Source organism: Ostrinia furnacalis, unplaced genomic scaffold (genome assembly GCF_004193835.3).
Source record: "Ostrinia furnacalis isolate ACB-3 unplaced genomic scaffold, ASM419383v2 OfSCF7582, whole genome shotgun sequence".
NCBI lineage: Eukaryota > Metazoa > Arthropoda > Insecta > Lepidoptera > Crambidae > Ostrinia > Ostrinia furnacalis.
The window spans coordinates 533,834-550,907 of NW_021137821.1; the positions used below are offsets into that span (position 1 = coordinate 533,834).

Below are 17,074 nucleotides of genomic sequence, written 5' to 3' on the forward strand. Positions count from 1 at the left end.
TCTATTCAAATAGGAAAAATTCGATCTTTAATTTGGTATTGAATTTTGTCTCGACTACCATGTCCACAGTCCCTATGAATATCTAACAATATTTATTTATTTGATCACCAACAAGGTTACATTTTAGCGTTCACATATCATAATAGTCTTTCATAGGTATGTCTTCCGTTGGGCTCTCAGGGCTGTCTTTTTTTTTTTCAGAATAAGATAGACCACATCGCCAAAACTCATTACATCATATTTTTTATACCATAAAATATTCCGCAGCAGTCCTCCGAGCGCCAGATTCCATTGTCACCTTAGCGTTTTTTACATGCCTGATAACCTCAAAAACTTTTTCATTTGTCCACGGCTTTTCACTGCTCCTATTTGTGAATCGTAAAATAAATGTCTTTAAAACAATAGATTTTTGTGAAAAGTCCTTTGAATACGTAGAATTTGCACTGTTTTCAATATTTTTCTGAATCACAACATCACTACTCGACGCCATTTTTCTTGTTTTGATTGGCAGCGCCTCGCGTGGTAAGAAAAAGAAATAAATACTTCAATTTGCCGCGGCATTTTGTAAACGGCGATTGAATTGGCTATTAAATTTTGTGGCATATTATAAAGTGCCAAGGCAATTTACATTTTGCCTTCGGCATTTTATAGAACAGCGAGCGTTTGTGAACTGACGACGCCGTTTGTAAAATGCGGAATCATACAATTTGCCTGCGACAGATACATATTAAGGACCAAGGATACGAGTATACCATCACGCTATGACCAATAGGAGCGGAGCATTCATGAAAATTATGCAAAAACAGGATAAAATTAAATATTCATTGGAAAGTGTAATTTTATTTAATAAACTAATTATAAATGTAATAAACTATTGAATAGGTAATGAGATTATCTACTTAAATTAATCGGATCATTACGTTTATTTAATTTAAATGATTCAAATTTTAATTTTAATGTTATTCATAGGACCACGGTTTTAAACCGCTACTACATATTTATTATTTCCAAAATTATTTCTTCATTTGATTCATAACTGCAAAGCCTTTGTACGTCCAGTTCATTACCTGTAAGAATAATTGTTGATTATTATTTTGTTAACGAACCACATAAAATCATATTTAAACACAATAATTATTATAATAAATTGGTCTCGTTCTTTTGTCATTACTTTGGGGTAGTTAGTATTCAAAACATACAGATATCTACATAAAATTAAATTGTAACTTTACCTTTTCTTCTAACGTTATTAAGTACTAACTAACGTAATTAAACTTTGTTCTTTAAAAGTTTGTTGCAAAGTTATTTATCTCTGTTTCTGCGAACCATTAATTGAAATATTCTTATAATAATTATATTACATTATTATTTGATTTTAATATTACTAAAAAATTAAAAGGGGTTTACAAAGGTAATAAGGAAATTGTATAAGAGATTTATAGAGAGATAAGTAAGAGGTTTTCATAATTTTAATGAATTTTAGTCAAATTAGACCCCACTTAACCATCTCATTTCTCTAACAAAATACAATTTGAACGAATTAGTGGTAATTCGTTTAAGCCTCATACAGACAAAAGCCTGAGAGACTGCTTACAGTTCGAGGATGCCACACAGTAGGGGATTGTTACAGAATACACACAGCATGATACGGGACTATTCCCACCTCTCGTTGCCACCGCTGCAACTCCTGTGTAGCCAGGATATACAGCTTGAGTGTCAATAAAAGCCCACCGCCGCGGCGCCGTTCGACTATTGTGGTGAGCCCACTCGTTACACAAGCATATTTAGCTTACTACGAGGGGCTAAAGGAAGAAAAATCTTAAAAAAAATATACTTTGACACTAAGATCTGACTACTTCCCCCATCACGTCTTCAAGTGTGCCTAAAACTTCGTATATTGAAACAAGAGTGAGTCCACTGCTACTCCTCCTATTACGTCGCTCTTCTAATTCACTCTGGAGATAATAAAATTAGCCACTGTCATTTTATTTTGCTTAGACCACTCCACAGCATTATCTCCGTTTCATCTAAATGTTTTAATTTGTCTTTGCGTCTCGGGACCGGTTTGTTTGTTTTGAATAAAACAAGTTTCAAAATTTCGGTCTTCAGAAATTGAATAATTATGTTATTTATACACATTTTCGAGTAAGAAGTCAGCTAAATAGAAACATGAACGTAGGTATGATGTAAATTTTAATTAATATACTGTTAATTTAAACATCTTTGCAAGGTTAGAAGTTTTAATTATTTTATTTTAATAACACTTGTATCAGGCAAGTATAGAAATGTTTATTCACGACACGTATAGGTAAAATTAAACAATATACGAAACTAAGTTATTGGGCCAAATTAGAGGTGTACTTATTACGTCACGACGCGTGGAAACCATACGATAGAAAAACTTAATTAAATATTATTTCTGACTCTATTTGTCACAATCTATCTATACTACGAGTATATACTATTATAAGGCTGAAGAATTTGTATGTTTGCTTGAATGCGCTAACCTCAGGAAAACATATTTTTAGTTGAATAGCCCATTTATCGGGGAAGGCTTTAAGCTATATGTAGTATAACATATAGCCAATAGAGGCGGAGCAGTAAAGAAAAATTATGCACAAATGGAAAGAAATATTTAAACGCTTACAATGTCACGGGAACAAGTTGGCGATAAAAAAGAAGAAGCCTATAGTAGCTTAAAGACTAAAAAAAACAAGTATTTCATTTTCTAAAGATCCACGCTGTTTTGCGTCTCAAATAACTTGCTTACAATGTGGCGCTTTCTCGCCGTTATTAGACGAGCTCTGAGAAATGGCGACTAAAGTGTTATTAATATTAAACTCGACGCCACTAGCGAGCAGGCTGGTGTCAGCGCTTAATTGGCTAGGATTAATCTGTACAGCGACTCCCGAGGCTGAAGATCAACTTGGATGATCAAGCTGAATGCTGGTATTAGTGCTAGAAGTTACGCATGCCGCGTCTGTTTCTAGTTACATTGTTTTATGTTGACTTGTTGCTGGGGAGGCTAGTGTCAACTTGATTGGCGTTCAAAAGTTTAGAAACACTATTTCGTTGTTGTATTCCGGTTCAATAAACGTTTTCGAACTTTTAACAACTAAACCGCGGAAGCCAAGAAAAAACAAGAATCTATGTAGGTAGGTAATTAATGTTTGAAGTTGGTTTGTCGTTGATATGCCGGATATCGCTATTTTTTCGTCTTCAACTGTTTTTATGCTGCTCCCATTGGTGAAAGATTTACTTCTTGTTTTTTTTTGTGAAAATACTCAATACTTATTTAAACGTAACCTACTGAAAGATGAAAGGGAAAGAGAAAGACGTTGGTACCTATTCATACTGAAAAATGTTACTGTACAACAAAGAAAAAACTGGCTCATGGCCTTATTTTGGAGAATATATTAGGTATATATAGAATATGAAAGTCTCATAATATAATTCGGCTGTCTATTGACTGTCTCAGTGTAGGGGAACCTGTTGTACTTGGGCCAGTTTTTCGAATTTTGATTTTTTGAAAAATAATGGTGATAGTTAAACTTGTCTAGTGCAGTTATATTTAAAGATCATTTAATTAACTACATAATTCATTCATAAAATTGTGTATAATTTAAAAAATTGGACATACTAGCTGTTAGAAAAAAAAAGGGAAAACTGTCCTAGGTACAACAAACCAGGTGTACCTTGGACCGTGTACGTTGTACCTATTTAAATTTAAATAAATGCTTATATTCGCTTCAATTTGTTAATTTTCTGTTAAATTATTATTTGAAATACCAATTATTACAGTTATTAGCAACAATATCTAAGTAAAAGTATTTTTTTAAAAAGATCCTCATCCATATTTTTTGTACTAATTATTTTTCACAATTTTTTGGCAACAAATCACTTAAGTTTAAGCCGGCTCTCCAGTCCATGTTCAGCCTTACACAATCAACTAAAATATGACAATATTCAACATTTTTTCTAGAAAATTTTGTTGAATGTTGATATAAATAAATGCTTATATTCGCTTCAATTTGTTAATTTTCTGTTAAATTATTATTTGAAATACCAATTATTACAGTTATTAGCAACAATATCTAAGTAAAAGTATTTTTTTAAAAAGATCCTCATCCATATTTTTTGTACTAATTATTTTTCACAATTTTTTGGCAACAAATCACTTAAGTTTAAGCCGGCTCTCCAGTCCATGTTCAGCCTTACACAATCAACTAAAATATGACAATATTCAACATTTTTTCTAGAAAATTTTGTTGAATGTTGATATGTTATGTCGTGTAGGACAAAATAGGCGCTGTTGCAATCTAGTTTTTTTTATTTCTTATCATTTAACATAAATTCTAGCAAAATATCCATTAAAACCGCTTTATCAACAAAAATAATCTTAAAAAAGTCATATGAAGATACATTAAACGTAAATTTAAAAAACATTAGAAATTAAAAAAATACCTATCAAAAACAGACTTTAAATTGCTATTTTGAGGTCTTCGGGGCATTGTATCTATAACAGTATGATATGTTTTTTTTATTACAATAAAATTCTCATTAAAACGTATGAAAATCAGTGACCAAGGTACATCGCTAGTTGGGTGGTCAAGGTACAACATTGCGACTACTTCACTTAATAAGCACACTATACCCACTTCCATTTGAGCTTAGGATCTGAAACTCATATCGTCCAGTAGCTAGATATATAAAGATTATGTTCTAACTATAACCGTTTTGTCAAACATGCAACATTTTTCATAAATGGACATGAAGTAAACCTCCAAAAACTCACTGCGTCAGTGTAAAATATTAAATTACCATTTTTTCTTGTACTTGCACGGCGTCGGCGAATCTTAGCTAACTACACGTTAATGTTGACAAATAACGTATGTAATACCCTAGACAACTTTTCATAAAACCGCATAATTTAAAAAATATATACAATTGTTTTAGGTACAACTCTGTCCAAGGTTCAACAGGTTCCCCTACATTAGGTACGCTCGAGATCCAATATTTCATAATTAATTTATGACACAAATAAGCCAAATCAGCAATACTGCGAACTATTTGAATAAGATAAATGTAAATTGTGTTAGCGTTATCATGATTGATGCTAATCCACGTTTGATTTATATCAATTTGTACGAGAATTAATTATGATTGTAACTTGAGTACCTACCTGGAAATGTGAATTTTAGATAGTTTCTAATTATTTTAGATAGTACCCGTGGTTTCGCTCGCGTGGCTTGGAAATTTACAACATTTATTGCGCTTGAGAAAGCGCAGCGTAGGACGTCCATCCACAAGGTGGACCGACGACCTCATAAAGGTAGCAGGAAGGCGTTGGATGCGGGCCGCTAGCAATCGGTGATTATGGAAATCATTGAAGAAGGTTTATGGTCTTCTGGCTGAAATGATGATGATGATGATGGCATGAGAAAGTACCCAAACAAAATTAAGTTTCCTTTAAAATGTATTTTTAGATTTCTTTAAAGTTAATCCTAGGTCCTTCTTCTCAGGTCGAACTAATGTATTTCTACAGCAAAATTCATCAAAATGTGTTCAGTGGTGTAAGTGGGAACACGTAACAGACATACAGGGCTATTTGCATTTATAATATCTTATAAATGCAAATAGCCCTGTATCTTATCTATCTTTATAATAGTAATTTATGCAGCATGCCTTTATTCGGTTTTCCCCGCGGCGATTTTGATTTTGTGATATTATCTACATATTCCCCGAACAAATTAACTAATTTGTTGAATATTTGTGGTTATTTACAATGATTTGTTTCAACAACATATCGAAAATTACCTGAGCTTCGAATTGTAATGTTATTAAGTATATAGGCACATAAATGAGTAGAACACTTTGGTGTAAACAACCCAATGCAAACTGTTAATTTAATGTTAATTTTGATAATACTATTATCTACTCGTACGTATCTAACGTAGGGGAGACCGGGTACAATAGTACCACGGGTCAATAGTACCATCGGCGATATTTCTTCATACAAGCGACGTTAGATTGTGTGCATAGCGTCAGAATATGCGCTTTTTGTGTTTCCATCCGCTCACCAGTCGGCGGCGCTTGTGCTGAGAAACGAAGGTGTACAGGAAGGATTTTTGTTTTTTGCCCAGCCGCAGTAAGTTTTTATGTCAAATATATGAGCCCATAAGTTGCCTAATATGCTATTTGTTACCAAAGTATTGTTGTCAATAGTTTATCCAGGCTCTAAACTTTGTATTGACAGCGAATTATTGGCATTCACTGTGAAAATGACTGAATTTTAGGTGAAGTTCTCTTGACTACCTACTTCGAACAATTGTACCAGTCTCTATGGGGTCAATTGTAGCGGTACAATCAACCCCGTGGTACAATTAACCCCTGGAACCTTGTTTTATACATACTAAATAATATTTTAAATTGGTTTTAAAGTACCTATACTTATAATAAGATAAGTTATTATAAAACATTCACGTGGTTATTTTACATTTTTACAATTATATTTTTACAATTACAGGCATACCTACCTACTGAAAATATAGTCTAGGCTCATTCATAGTTGCATGCATTAAGCATTAATTAGATACATACTTAATGTGTTTTATTAAATAAGTAGATAAAAAGGTGATATAAGTACCTAAATGCCTACTTAAAATGTTTTAATATAGGTTTCTAAAACCCTTCTGAATATGTACATTTTAGCTTAATTCAGTAAGTAACTAAGTATTTGAACATTTTGTTTTAGATGCCTCGGCGTAGAGTCAAAAGTACGGATCGCGGATCAACGGATCTATTCCTTTATGAACAGGCTTATGAAAAAATCTTAAAAGGTCGAAGCAGTAGTAGGTATAAATAATCAGGGTCAATTGTACCAGGGGTCAATTGTACCCTCATACAAAAATAGATTTTTCAGTTTTGATATTTCTATCATTGTTATTATGCTTATTGTTGTTTCAGAAGCAATATCCGAGCCAAATAGATGGCATATTATGTAGAAACAGTTAGTTTATTCGTTTTTATGGAAGAAAAGTTATTGTGTTGTTTTTAAACTTAAGTGTTGATTTTTCATACTTGTTCCTAAATATTTTCGATCTCAATTAATAAAGACTGATGATTGTAGGAGATTAAGAGAACAGAATACCAATAAAGGTGATGATTAGATAAACATAACTACTTTTATTGCCTCATATATTATTGGTACAATTGACCCGTTGTAGGGGTCAATTGTAACATGAGACATCGTACAGTTCAAATTCATTTTTCATTAAGTATTCGAAATAATAGTTCAACTCTGCATGCTTAAATTTGTAGCTTAAGAGTCTAGTTTTTACAGCATCCTAACAGAATAAGTTACATTTCATTAGATTTCTCAATATTGAACAATTTCCAAAAAATGGTACTATTGTCCCCGGTCTACCCTACGAGTAGATAAACGTACCTAGTTTTAGATAGCCATAACAAAACCCATCTGAAAATACGTCATAATATTATTATATCGCAACTAATTTTAACTAAAAATATCTGCACTATACAATTCACGTCCTTGACGAAGGTAACAACACTTCATACTCGTATGTCATGTAAAGCATTCTTTCGAATTAGATGTTACTTCGTGAAAAAGTACAATGTATTTTATTGCAATAAATAAATAAATATTGCTTGCTTTTTCATAGAAGTTCACATTGCACAAGTTTGTTATACGTCATTATTGTAAAAGTTTTTTTGGAATGTCGTAGTTTTCATATAGGGTTGCCAGTATTTGTCTTATTTTCCCCGAACCCTGCTCTAATTTCTGGGAATGGCGGTGTCATTCCTTGGAAATGATGCCAAGTACACAATCGAGGACAAGAAACATGATGAATGGTCTCAAAGCTATCTCGAACCGACCGCCTTTGTTGAGGCATCTTATAATATTATGGAAATGTCCTTTGTCGCGATAACTTCAGGACTAGTTCTGCAGTTTAGTTTTTTTCTATCTTGAAATTGGAATTGAACAATGAGAGTGATATTAAGATGGATACGAAATCCGTTTAGTCCTCTAACTAGAATGCCGAATGCAGATGAAAACTTTCAATATCCACCTTAAAATAACGCATATTTAGGAAGGTTTACATAGGTCTAGGTTGGGCAGCGTTTTGCGATTAACTCATAATAAAATTACGTTTTGTATGTAAACATGTCTTGTGATAGTGCATCACATCGTTAGCCAAAATATATTTATCTGCGCAATGATGTTTTCAGAACTCATTGTATATTTAGCTCCACTGTTCAAATAGCATGATGATAAACCTAAGGCACAGAATATATCGTTGGTTCGATTCTTGGTCAAATGGAGTATTTGGCATTGACTTGTACTTATCTGGGTTAAATAATACCTTTGTCATGGCATACTGTAACGTCTCCAAGCATAATTTCTGATACTTGGATGTATTTTCCTTACGTTCTTCCAACTCCTCTTTGTTCTTCTGATTAATTTCGTTGCGGGTCAAATGACAATCTAACTTTTCCCCGGGACAAACTTGATCTTTACTGGTTGGGTTTTTATTGGCGGTCAAGCTGTAGATCCTGGCTACACAGGAGTTGCAGCGATCGGAACGAGAGGTATAGTCCCTTAATTTCCTTAACTTGGGGCGTTGTTTACCGTGGTAAATGTCTGCATTGAAACAGGAACGATTTTGGCTGCAGTTAGGACGATGGGTTGCTGAGCTTTAGCTATGAATATCACCAGGTTTCGCTTCATCTTTATGGGCAGGTCAACCCACGGCCCAGCGAACACTATTGTTGGAATCTTTAAGCTCTGTAACAAAAGGGAAACGCATATCATAATCAGACGTTCAGCTCGCGTTTATTTTTGCTCAAAATTTGGTTTCGAACTATTGTCTCCATTTACTACATGCCCGCTCTTCCCGTGGATTTTGTAAAAGGCAACCAAGTGACAAACTAATACCAAGAATTCCGAACCCACCTGGATATTGTCGGAAGGATAGGCCAAATCTAAATTTGCCAGATAAAGACCCAAAAATGAAATACTGACTTTCTAAAAAGAAAGACCCAGAACTATTGGGTGCCTTTATTTATCGAGCCCACTCCAGTGTGAGTGACGTCCATTCCAACAAACAACTAGTGGTGACTGAGTTTGTTTTGGCGTTTCTTCTCAGCACTTGCCATATGTTTGTCTCGAAGCGCTGGTAGGGCCCAAAAGATAAGGAGACATGTAAAATGCCCCCCATAAGGGCTACCTTTTTTATTTACTATATTTTGACGTTCATAAGTGCCACTTGTGGTTTAAATTGAATAAATATTTTTATTTTGATTTTGATTTTGACTTTTAATGGGAATTCTTGTAATGGCAAATTAAGCGAATTTGAAATTGGATCAGTTCCTAGGAAGATTAGCTGGAAAATATCAATTCATTTATGTATTACGCACAACCCACACAATCAGAATAATAATTACTTTGATTTAAAATTGTAAAAAAAATTTAATTTACTTTTTGGGAATATAATTACTTACCACAGTCTAAAAGAAGACTGTATCATTTTGGCTACTTCATAACACGTCCGAGCATGTGAAACTTGCGCCTTTACAACTAAAATATTCACAAATCCCTCACCTTGTGTGTAATACTGTTCCCAAAATAGCATTCGACAAAAAGGTTCCCTATGATGATGGATAAATACACCAGAACCCAAACCACCTCGGTTATATTATGTCTGGGCAACTCGATCTGCAATCAAAACAAAATTATGTGAGAAAACCTTATTTTGGACGGCTCAGAGGAAGAATATACATAATTTGTAGTGGATTAATGGTGTAAGGGGCACGGAAAATGTCCGCTTCTGTTATCCGGTTGTGTGCTCAGAAAATTTTGTTATGGGATATAACATACGGTTAGGACAACAAAAAAAAATTTGGTCACTTGTCCAACACAAGAAAAAAGACCCTTCGTTTGCGCAGCGCCGTAGGCTCGAAACAGAAGGAATTGAATTATATTTTGCAATAGAAATCAGTTACTTGTAGTGCATACGTGGGATCTCCTTTGAAATTAGAACTGTGCTGTAAATACATATTTGCAAGGAACAGTTTAGCTTATGATTTTGCATAGTTACTGAAATGATTTGAACGGCAGTTGTCCCGATGATGCAAGCGCTTACAAACAGATTCAATGACATCTGCCCGCTAAAAGTCGCTTGCATCGACTTTGTGAATCTGAAATGCAGAAAACACCTTTTTATTTAAGCTAACTAGTACCTACTTAAGAGTACAGAACTCAGACTTTTTAGTCGAAAGAACCTTTAACGCCTTGACCCCTAAGCTCCATGAATATTGTGTACAAACCTACAACATAAATACAATTAAATGTTGTTTATAAATCACTTCATCATAATGTAGGTACTCGTACCTACACGTGCGAGTGGAATGTTACGTTTTCCTTGTATAAATATTTACGATAGCATATCAAGCTAAATACACCCTCTTATCTCGTTGTAATAGAGGCTATTTTTCAACAAACATTTATAGCTGATGTGCCTAAATCAGTGTTCATCAGGAGTTACCATCCATGCGAATGGACATCAGTTAACAAAATAAATCAAAGCTGAATGTGCAGCCTGTGAAAAATCCAATTAATTACAGCGAAATATTCTAAGTACAATATAGGTCTTATTGCCGAGGGCGCACAAACATTTTCGCAAAACCGTTGAATTCGAAAAGTTTCACGCGAAATTCAATTGGGTAAATAAGCGACGTTCCTGCGAGCTAATGAGCGCTCTTTGTCAGGAAAAAATCATTCCTTTCCTTGGGAAAGTCAGCTTATTTTTAATGAAGTTAACACCTGAAAAAAGAAATGCTGAGACCAAAATATTTAAGTTATTGAACGGCGTTCTAGAATTGTGATGTGCTTTTGTTTTATTTTTTGTTATGCTCGAACTCCTCGATGAGAGTGTATTTTGTTTTGACAGTCTTTCTTTTGTCACCTTGATGCTGCTCGATGGATCGACGACTACAAGGAAACAAATGGCAGACTGGATGGAAAATGCAAGCATTCGTGCTCTAGCAACTGATAGTATGGATATTTAAAATGTCTGCACTGCTCATCTGGAAACCATTTCACAGCTTTGCTGCGCATCTTAGCAACGTTCAGCTCACAATATCGTTTCGGAGCTACACTACGTATCCTTTCGCCACACATTTTTTTGCGAATCTTTTGAGAAAAGTCAAAATATATTATAGATAGATCACCAAGCCTCCATCTTTAGGCATAATAAGAATTAGGAAAAAGCACTTAATAATTATAAAATAACGGTAAAAGCAGAGCAGTAAACGAGCGACTGGATTACAGTCACTAAATTCTTTAAATCACTAAACTCATCTTACATTTCACAAAGTCTAAAACTGAAACCAATTAAATATCCGTAACTCAATACCTTAAAATAGCAGAATGATGAAGTACGCAGCCCTTAAATATTATTTCGTAGGCATCGCTCTCGTCACAGCTCCTTTCCGCCTTGGTGATTTTAATGAGCTCTTTCATATTTTCTAATTTGTTGATTAAAACGTCCAATTGGCTATCTGGAAACGGGAATAAATCCACGGACATAAAAACGGGCCATTTGGCTTATTAATTCCCATTTACCTTGATAGATGAACCGGGAACCGGGATACGAAATAAGCGTGATTTTTACTTAAAATGATGGAGGAAGATTAACGACAGTGAAATCAGGAAAAAGTTAGATATTTATAACGAAACAATTATAACTAATGACACTTGAATACGTAAGAGCAAAACAGGAGAATGATGTTAAGCAATAGGCACCTAATAGGTCAGTACGAGTATTTATTTGTTTATTTATTTATAAATAAATAACTGGAAGAAAAGGACGACATCATAGTATGATCAATATACATACTTGCACAGCACATAAATGACCACGGATATACGTTTAAGGCGACGTAAGTTGTGATCATTGTCGGTTTGTACAAAATCTGAAATATAATAAATTACCGTAACATGTTATTTTCTTGTAATAAGAGCAATTTTGCAATATAAATGATGTAAAGCTGTTAAGCTGTCAACTCTAAAGTAGAGTTGTAACAGAGGAGACTTAACTGTCAGCTAGCTCGCAAAAGTGCGCATTTGGTAGCTCGACACTTGAACTAAAAACGCGCACTGTTACGAGCTCGCTAGTAGTTAATAAGTTCCAAAAATCGACAATGTCACAAGTGTCACAACTCTCCTCGGTCTATGTGTATTCTGCAACATGCACTGTTACATAAAAAAACCTGACCTGATATGCACAAACGTAATCAAAGTAAGCCGGATCATTTACATCAATGAATATAAAATCCATCTTCAGGGGTATAGTTTCAAAGTTTTTGAGTGATGGCACTACAACGACGTGAACTGAAAAAATAATAAGATGTGTGTAACATTAGCCACGTACATAGATTAAAATTGCGTAGTGCAAGAAATAAAATATAATTTTCAGGCTGTATTACCATAAAAAATTCAATCCCAAGATTTTTGGTCATTTTGATAGGTTGAATGTCAATACTTAATTTTATTATATCTGATATACAGTGTGAGTCACGTTAAAGTGTACATATGAAAATAGATGAAACTAGACCTATTTTTATCGACAAAAAAGAGGTCAAAAAATTTTTGACATTTTTTTTAATTTTTTTATAGAATTTTTTTCTCTTCCAATTACTTATTGTAAAGAAAACGTAATAACTTTTAAACTAAGCAGTATATCTTGATAAAATAAAAACAGTAATAATGCTAAATAACAGGCGATACTAAAAAAATACATACAATACACAAAAAATGCCAACAAGTAATAAAAAATGATACTTTTTGAAAAAATCTGCTTAAAAATTCGTGTTTTTTTGGTTATTTGATAAATTTCTCCAAAAAATGCCCCTATAACAGGTAGTTTTTATTGTTGTGTATTATTCTCTATCGTATTACCTTTGTAAAACCAAAAATTGCATGTCTCTATCCCTATCACAACATTTGCTATGATAGTTTGAACAAAGGCCTACCACAACATTATTCTCCTCTACAGGTAGGGACAATTTTAATTTTAACTAAAATGCTTATTTTACTTCGAAATCTTTTGTTTTTACTTGAAATCTAACTTGTCTTTATCAAAATTACAAATCTAGAGCCATTTTCACTTTCGTTGTTAACGAAGCGTTGAATGGCGCGCCCGGAGAGGCTTAGTTCAAACGATCATAGCAAATGTTGTGATAGGGATATCATAGCAAATGTTGTGATAGGGATAGAGACATGCAATTTTTGGTTTTACAAAGGTAATACGATAGAGAATAATACACAACAATAAAAACTACCTGTTATAGGGGCATTTTTTGGAGAAATTTATCAAATAACCAAAAAAACACGAATTTTTAAGCAGATTTTTTTCAAAATGTATCATTTTTTATTACTTGTTGGCATTTTTTGTGTATTGTTTGTATTTTTTTAGTATCGCCTGTTATTTAGCATTATTACTGTTTTTATTTTATCAGGATATACTGCTTAGTTTATAAGTTATTACGTTTTCTTTACAATAAGTAATTGGAAGAGAAAAAATTCTATAAAAAAATAAAAAAAATGTCAAAAATTTTTTGACCTCTTTTTTGTCGATAAAAATAGGTCTAGTTTCATCTATATTCATATGTACACTTTAACGTGACTCACACAGTCGTGAAATAGGTCTTTAATTAAACTTCTTGTGAAGTTTTAATACGGTTAAAATTTTCACGCTGCCCTTATATTAGGCAACCATTTTTAGCCCTGAAAACCCATCGAACTTCCTCCCTCGAATAATCTTCGCAAAGATATTTTGTTATTAAGTCACGCCCCCCTCAGCTTTTTAATTTAACTGGCGAAATGAACACGGGTAAAGTCAACAATAGACTTTACAACTTACCCAAAACGTCGAGGGCAGACCCGAGCAACAATCCACAGAAGAGGCGCCGCGAAAGTTTTACACCTTTCTCCAAAATCCTTTGAGTTTCGAAACAATTCAGTTGCTCGCTAATGAGCTGATCTGACAGTTCAGTAAGAACATCGCGGCGTAAGCGCAAGTCGAGCAGTTTGAACGAGCACAGCATTTCTGTTAGGACCAGGTTTATGCTGAAATTAAAATTGTTAAGTGTATCGACGTATCGGAAAACACGTCGTAAGACGTCCACCCACAAGGTGGACCGACGACATCATAAAGGTAGCAGGGAAGCGCTGGACGCAGGCCGCTATTGGGGGAGGCCTGTGTTCAGCAGTGGACGTACTATAGCTGAAATAATGATGATGATTATGAAGTGTTTCGACATTGCGAATCTGTATACCACTCGGCTTTGAGTAAGTATTACTACTTACATCGTTTCATCCACGAAGACGCGCTCCACCAATTTTTGGTCGAGGGAAGCCCGGGGTGCGGGGAGTTTGATCCGAGCAATCCGAGCTTCATTAGTGTAGTGTGACTGTGCACTCATGGATAATTAAGAATCAAACGAACTTACCTGTGATGTTTGATATCTAATTATACGAGTGTCTTGACCGAAGATGATTACGTTTTACATGCAGCAGTACCTGGGATGATGCCGTCCTTATCACACTTTTAGAGAATATTTATTTTAAAATATAAGTTTTAAATATAATAAAGTACGTGTTTTGACTCCTCAGCACCGTAGTACATTCCGCGGTCCGCCATATTTCTTGTCATTATTTTAGAGCAAATTTTTTCGATCGGTTAAGGGTAATTATTCTCGGGTGAGGTGGGACTGTAATCATCTTCGGTCAAGACACTCGTATAATTAGATATCAAACATCACAGGTAAGTTCGTTTGATTCTTAATTATACTTCGTATCTCTCCCGAAGATGATTACGTTTTACATGCAGATGTTTAGAGCATCGAAAAAATTACAACCGTAGAAACTATTAACTTGTTCAAGGTATTTTAGTATATAAACAAAACATTGTTTACTTTCGTAATAATTAATGATGGTTTTGAAACGAACAGTTAACAAAATCACAATCACACAAAAAGTTAAATTAAGTAAGTTTCTAGTCTAGTATCCACACACGATTAAGTCGGGACACAAAGTATTACCACGGAGGGTAGTTAAAAATATTCATTTTTAATACAAAAAATAGAAATTATTCACATTATTTCATAACAATTTCAAAATACACGATTCACAACTTACCAGAATGTTTTAAATATGTATGTATGTATGTCTGCAAATCTGCAGTGACTGCACGATGGAGACAACGATGTTTTTTTTTCTGATTCATCATCATCAGATAAAACTATAATTTGTCGCTGTCTATGTACATACCTACGAGGTTTCTTAACAAACTTTTCACCATATCACTATTATCACCATTACTTGATCGTTTCCTTTTACCCATTTTCACGCTAAGTTATTTTTCTTGAAAAAGTTCGTGTGAGTCGGACGAACACCAACACAAGTAATGACAAGAAATATGGCGGACCGCGGAATGTACTACGGTGCTGAGGAGTCAAAACACGTACTTTATTATATTTAAAACTTATATTTTAAAATAAATATTCTCTAAAAGTGTGATAAGGACGGCATCATCCCAGGTACTGCTGCATGTAAAACGTAATCATCTTCGGGAGAGATACGAAGTATAATTTAGCGTGTACCGATAACATTCAAACATTAGCGGAAGAATGGTGAGGCGCGTCTTCGTGGATGTAACGATCTACAAGTATAACTGCTTGCTTGGCGACTAGTTTATTCAGAATTATAATAACTAGCTGCCCCGGTGAACTTCGTACTATGTTCATCAGAAATAATGTAGGGTAATGTAGGGTACGTCGGCCGTTTGGTGTAGTGGTTCAGAACGGACTACTATGCCGAGAGGTCCCGGGTTCGATTCCCGGCCGGGCAGAAATTGATATGATGAATTTTAATTTCTGTGACGGGTCTGGGTGCGACTATGTATAATATTTATGTATTTAAAAAAAAAGTATATAAGTAGTAATATCCGTTAAGATAGCACCCATAACACAAGCATTAAGTTGCTTACTTTGGGGCTAGCTGGCGCTGTGTGAAATTGTCCAAAGATTTATTATTATTTATTATTACTAATGTTGAAATATTTTTTCAAATCGGTCCAGTATTTTCGACGAAGTCTATTCAATAGGTACAAACAAATTATCGATTTCTCGTAAAAAATGTTAAAAGTTGTTCCATAAAGACTTCTTATTATCACTTCTTATTATTCTGATATACTTTATTGGTATTTATTTAGTCTACCTTGTACCCATAATATAAAAGAAAATACCTACTGTGAAATACTAAATTTACTACTTCGTAGAAATATCTTAAATCCTAATCCTATTATAGTCAATAGTATTAATTACCAAGAGTATTAGGCTTTTCATTTGAAAGATATTGTATAAGTTATGAACCTAAGTACTATTTAATAATATTGTATTGTATTTCATTTTAAACGTAATTTGTACTTACGTCGCAGCAATTTCTTGAATTTCAGCTTTTCCAGATGCGAGCAATCGAACGATGTATATCAATTGAGTTAATGTGGGAATCACAAACACAAATATCCCCAAAAAAACGCGAATAGTTACAGCAAGCCAGAATTTGATGGACTTTTTTGAATAAGGAATGTAAAACCACAGTTGTAAGAACTTTATAGCAGACACTGGTAAAGAAATATGGCGGTATAGATCTACTTTGACGGGAGAATCCAATGACTTCATTTTTGAAAGTGATAGAAAATATAGTTTTTTTTTGTCATACTTAGCGTGTAATTATGTAAATTTGACTTAATGAACCTACTTAATGGATATTTAGTGGAAATTAAAAGGCAATCTTCCAATCAAATCTGAATTAACATACTTGACATATCAGTTTAATTAAAGTTACCTACATTATAGAAGGATCCACCTTCAGTATAGTTTGGTTTACGACAAGGTTTAAATTTGAATCGAGAACTGAGTTTTGTTTGAATATACTAGAATAATTTATTATATTCTAGACGTCCACTATCGCAATTTTTCTTAAACAGTT

The 17,074-nt window shown here is 33.9% G+C and overlaps 1 protein-coding gene across 1 annotated transcript; it reads right to left on the minus strand.

Annotated features, from left to right (window-relative positions):
- Positions 1-997: 997 nt before the first annotated feature.
- On the minus strand, positions 998-16,764 carry LOC114365317 (odorant receptor 22b). The gene is made up of 9 exons (XM_028321848.1): positions 16,514-16,764; positions 13,944-14,149; positions 12,297-12,412; positions 11,919-11,994; positions 11,436-11,580; positions 10,119-10,218; positions 9,623-9,736; positions 8,651-8,806; positions 998-1,067 (listed from the first exon to the last, which is right to left on the minus strand). Exons 1-9 carry the CDS (start codon positions 16,762-16,764, stop codon positions 1,014-1,016), a joined length of 1,218 nt encoding a protein of 405 aa, XP_028177649.1. The 3' UTR covers positions 998-1,013.
- Between the last annotated feature and the right edge of the window lie 310 nt (positions 16,765-17,074).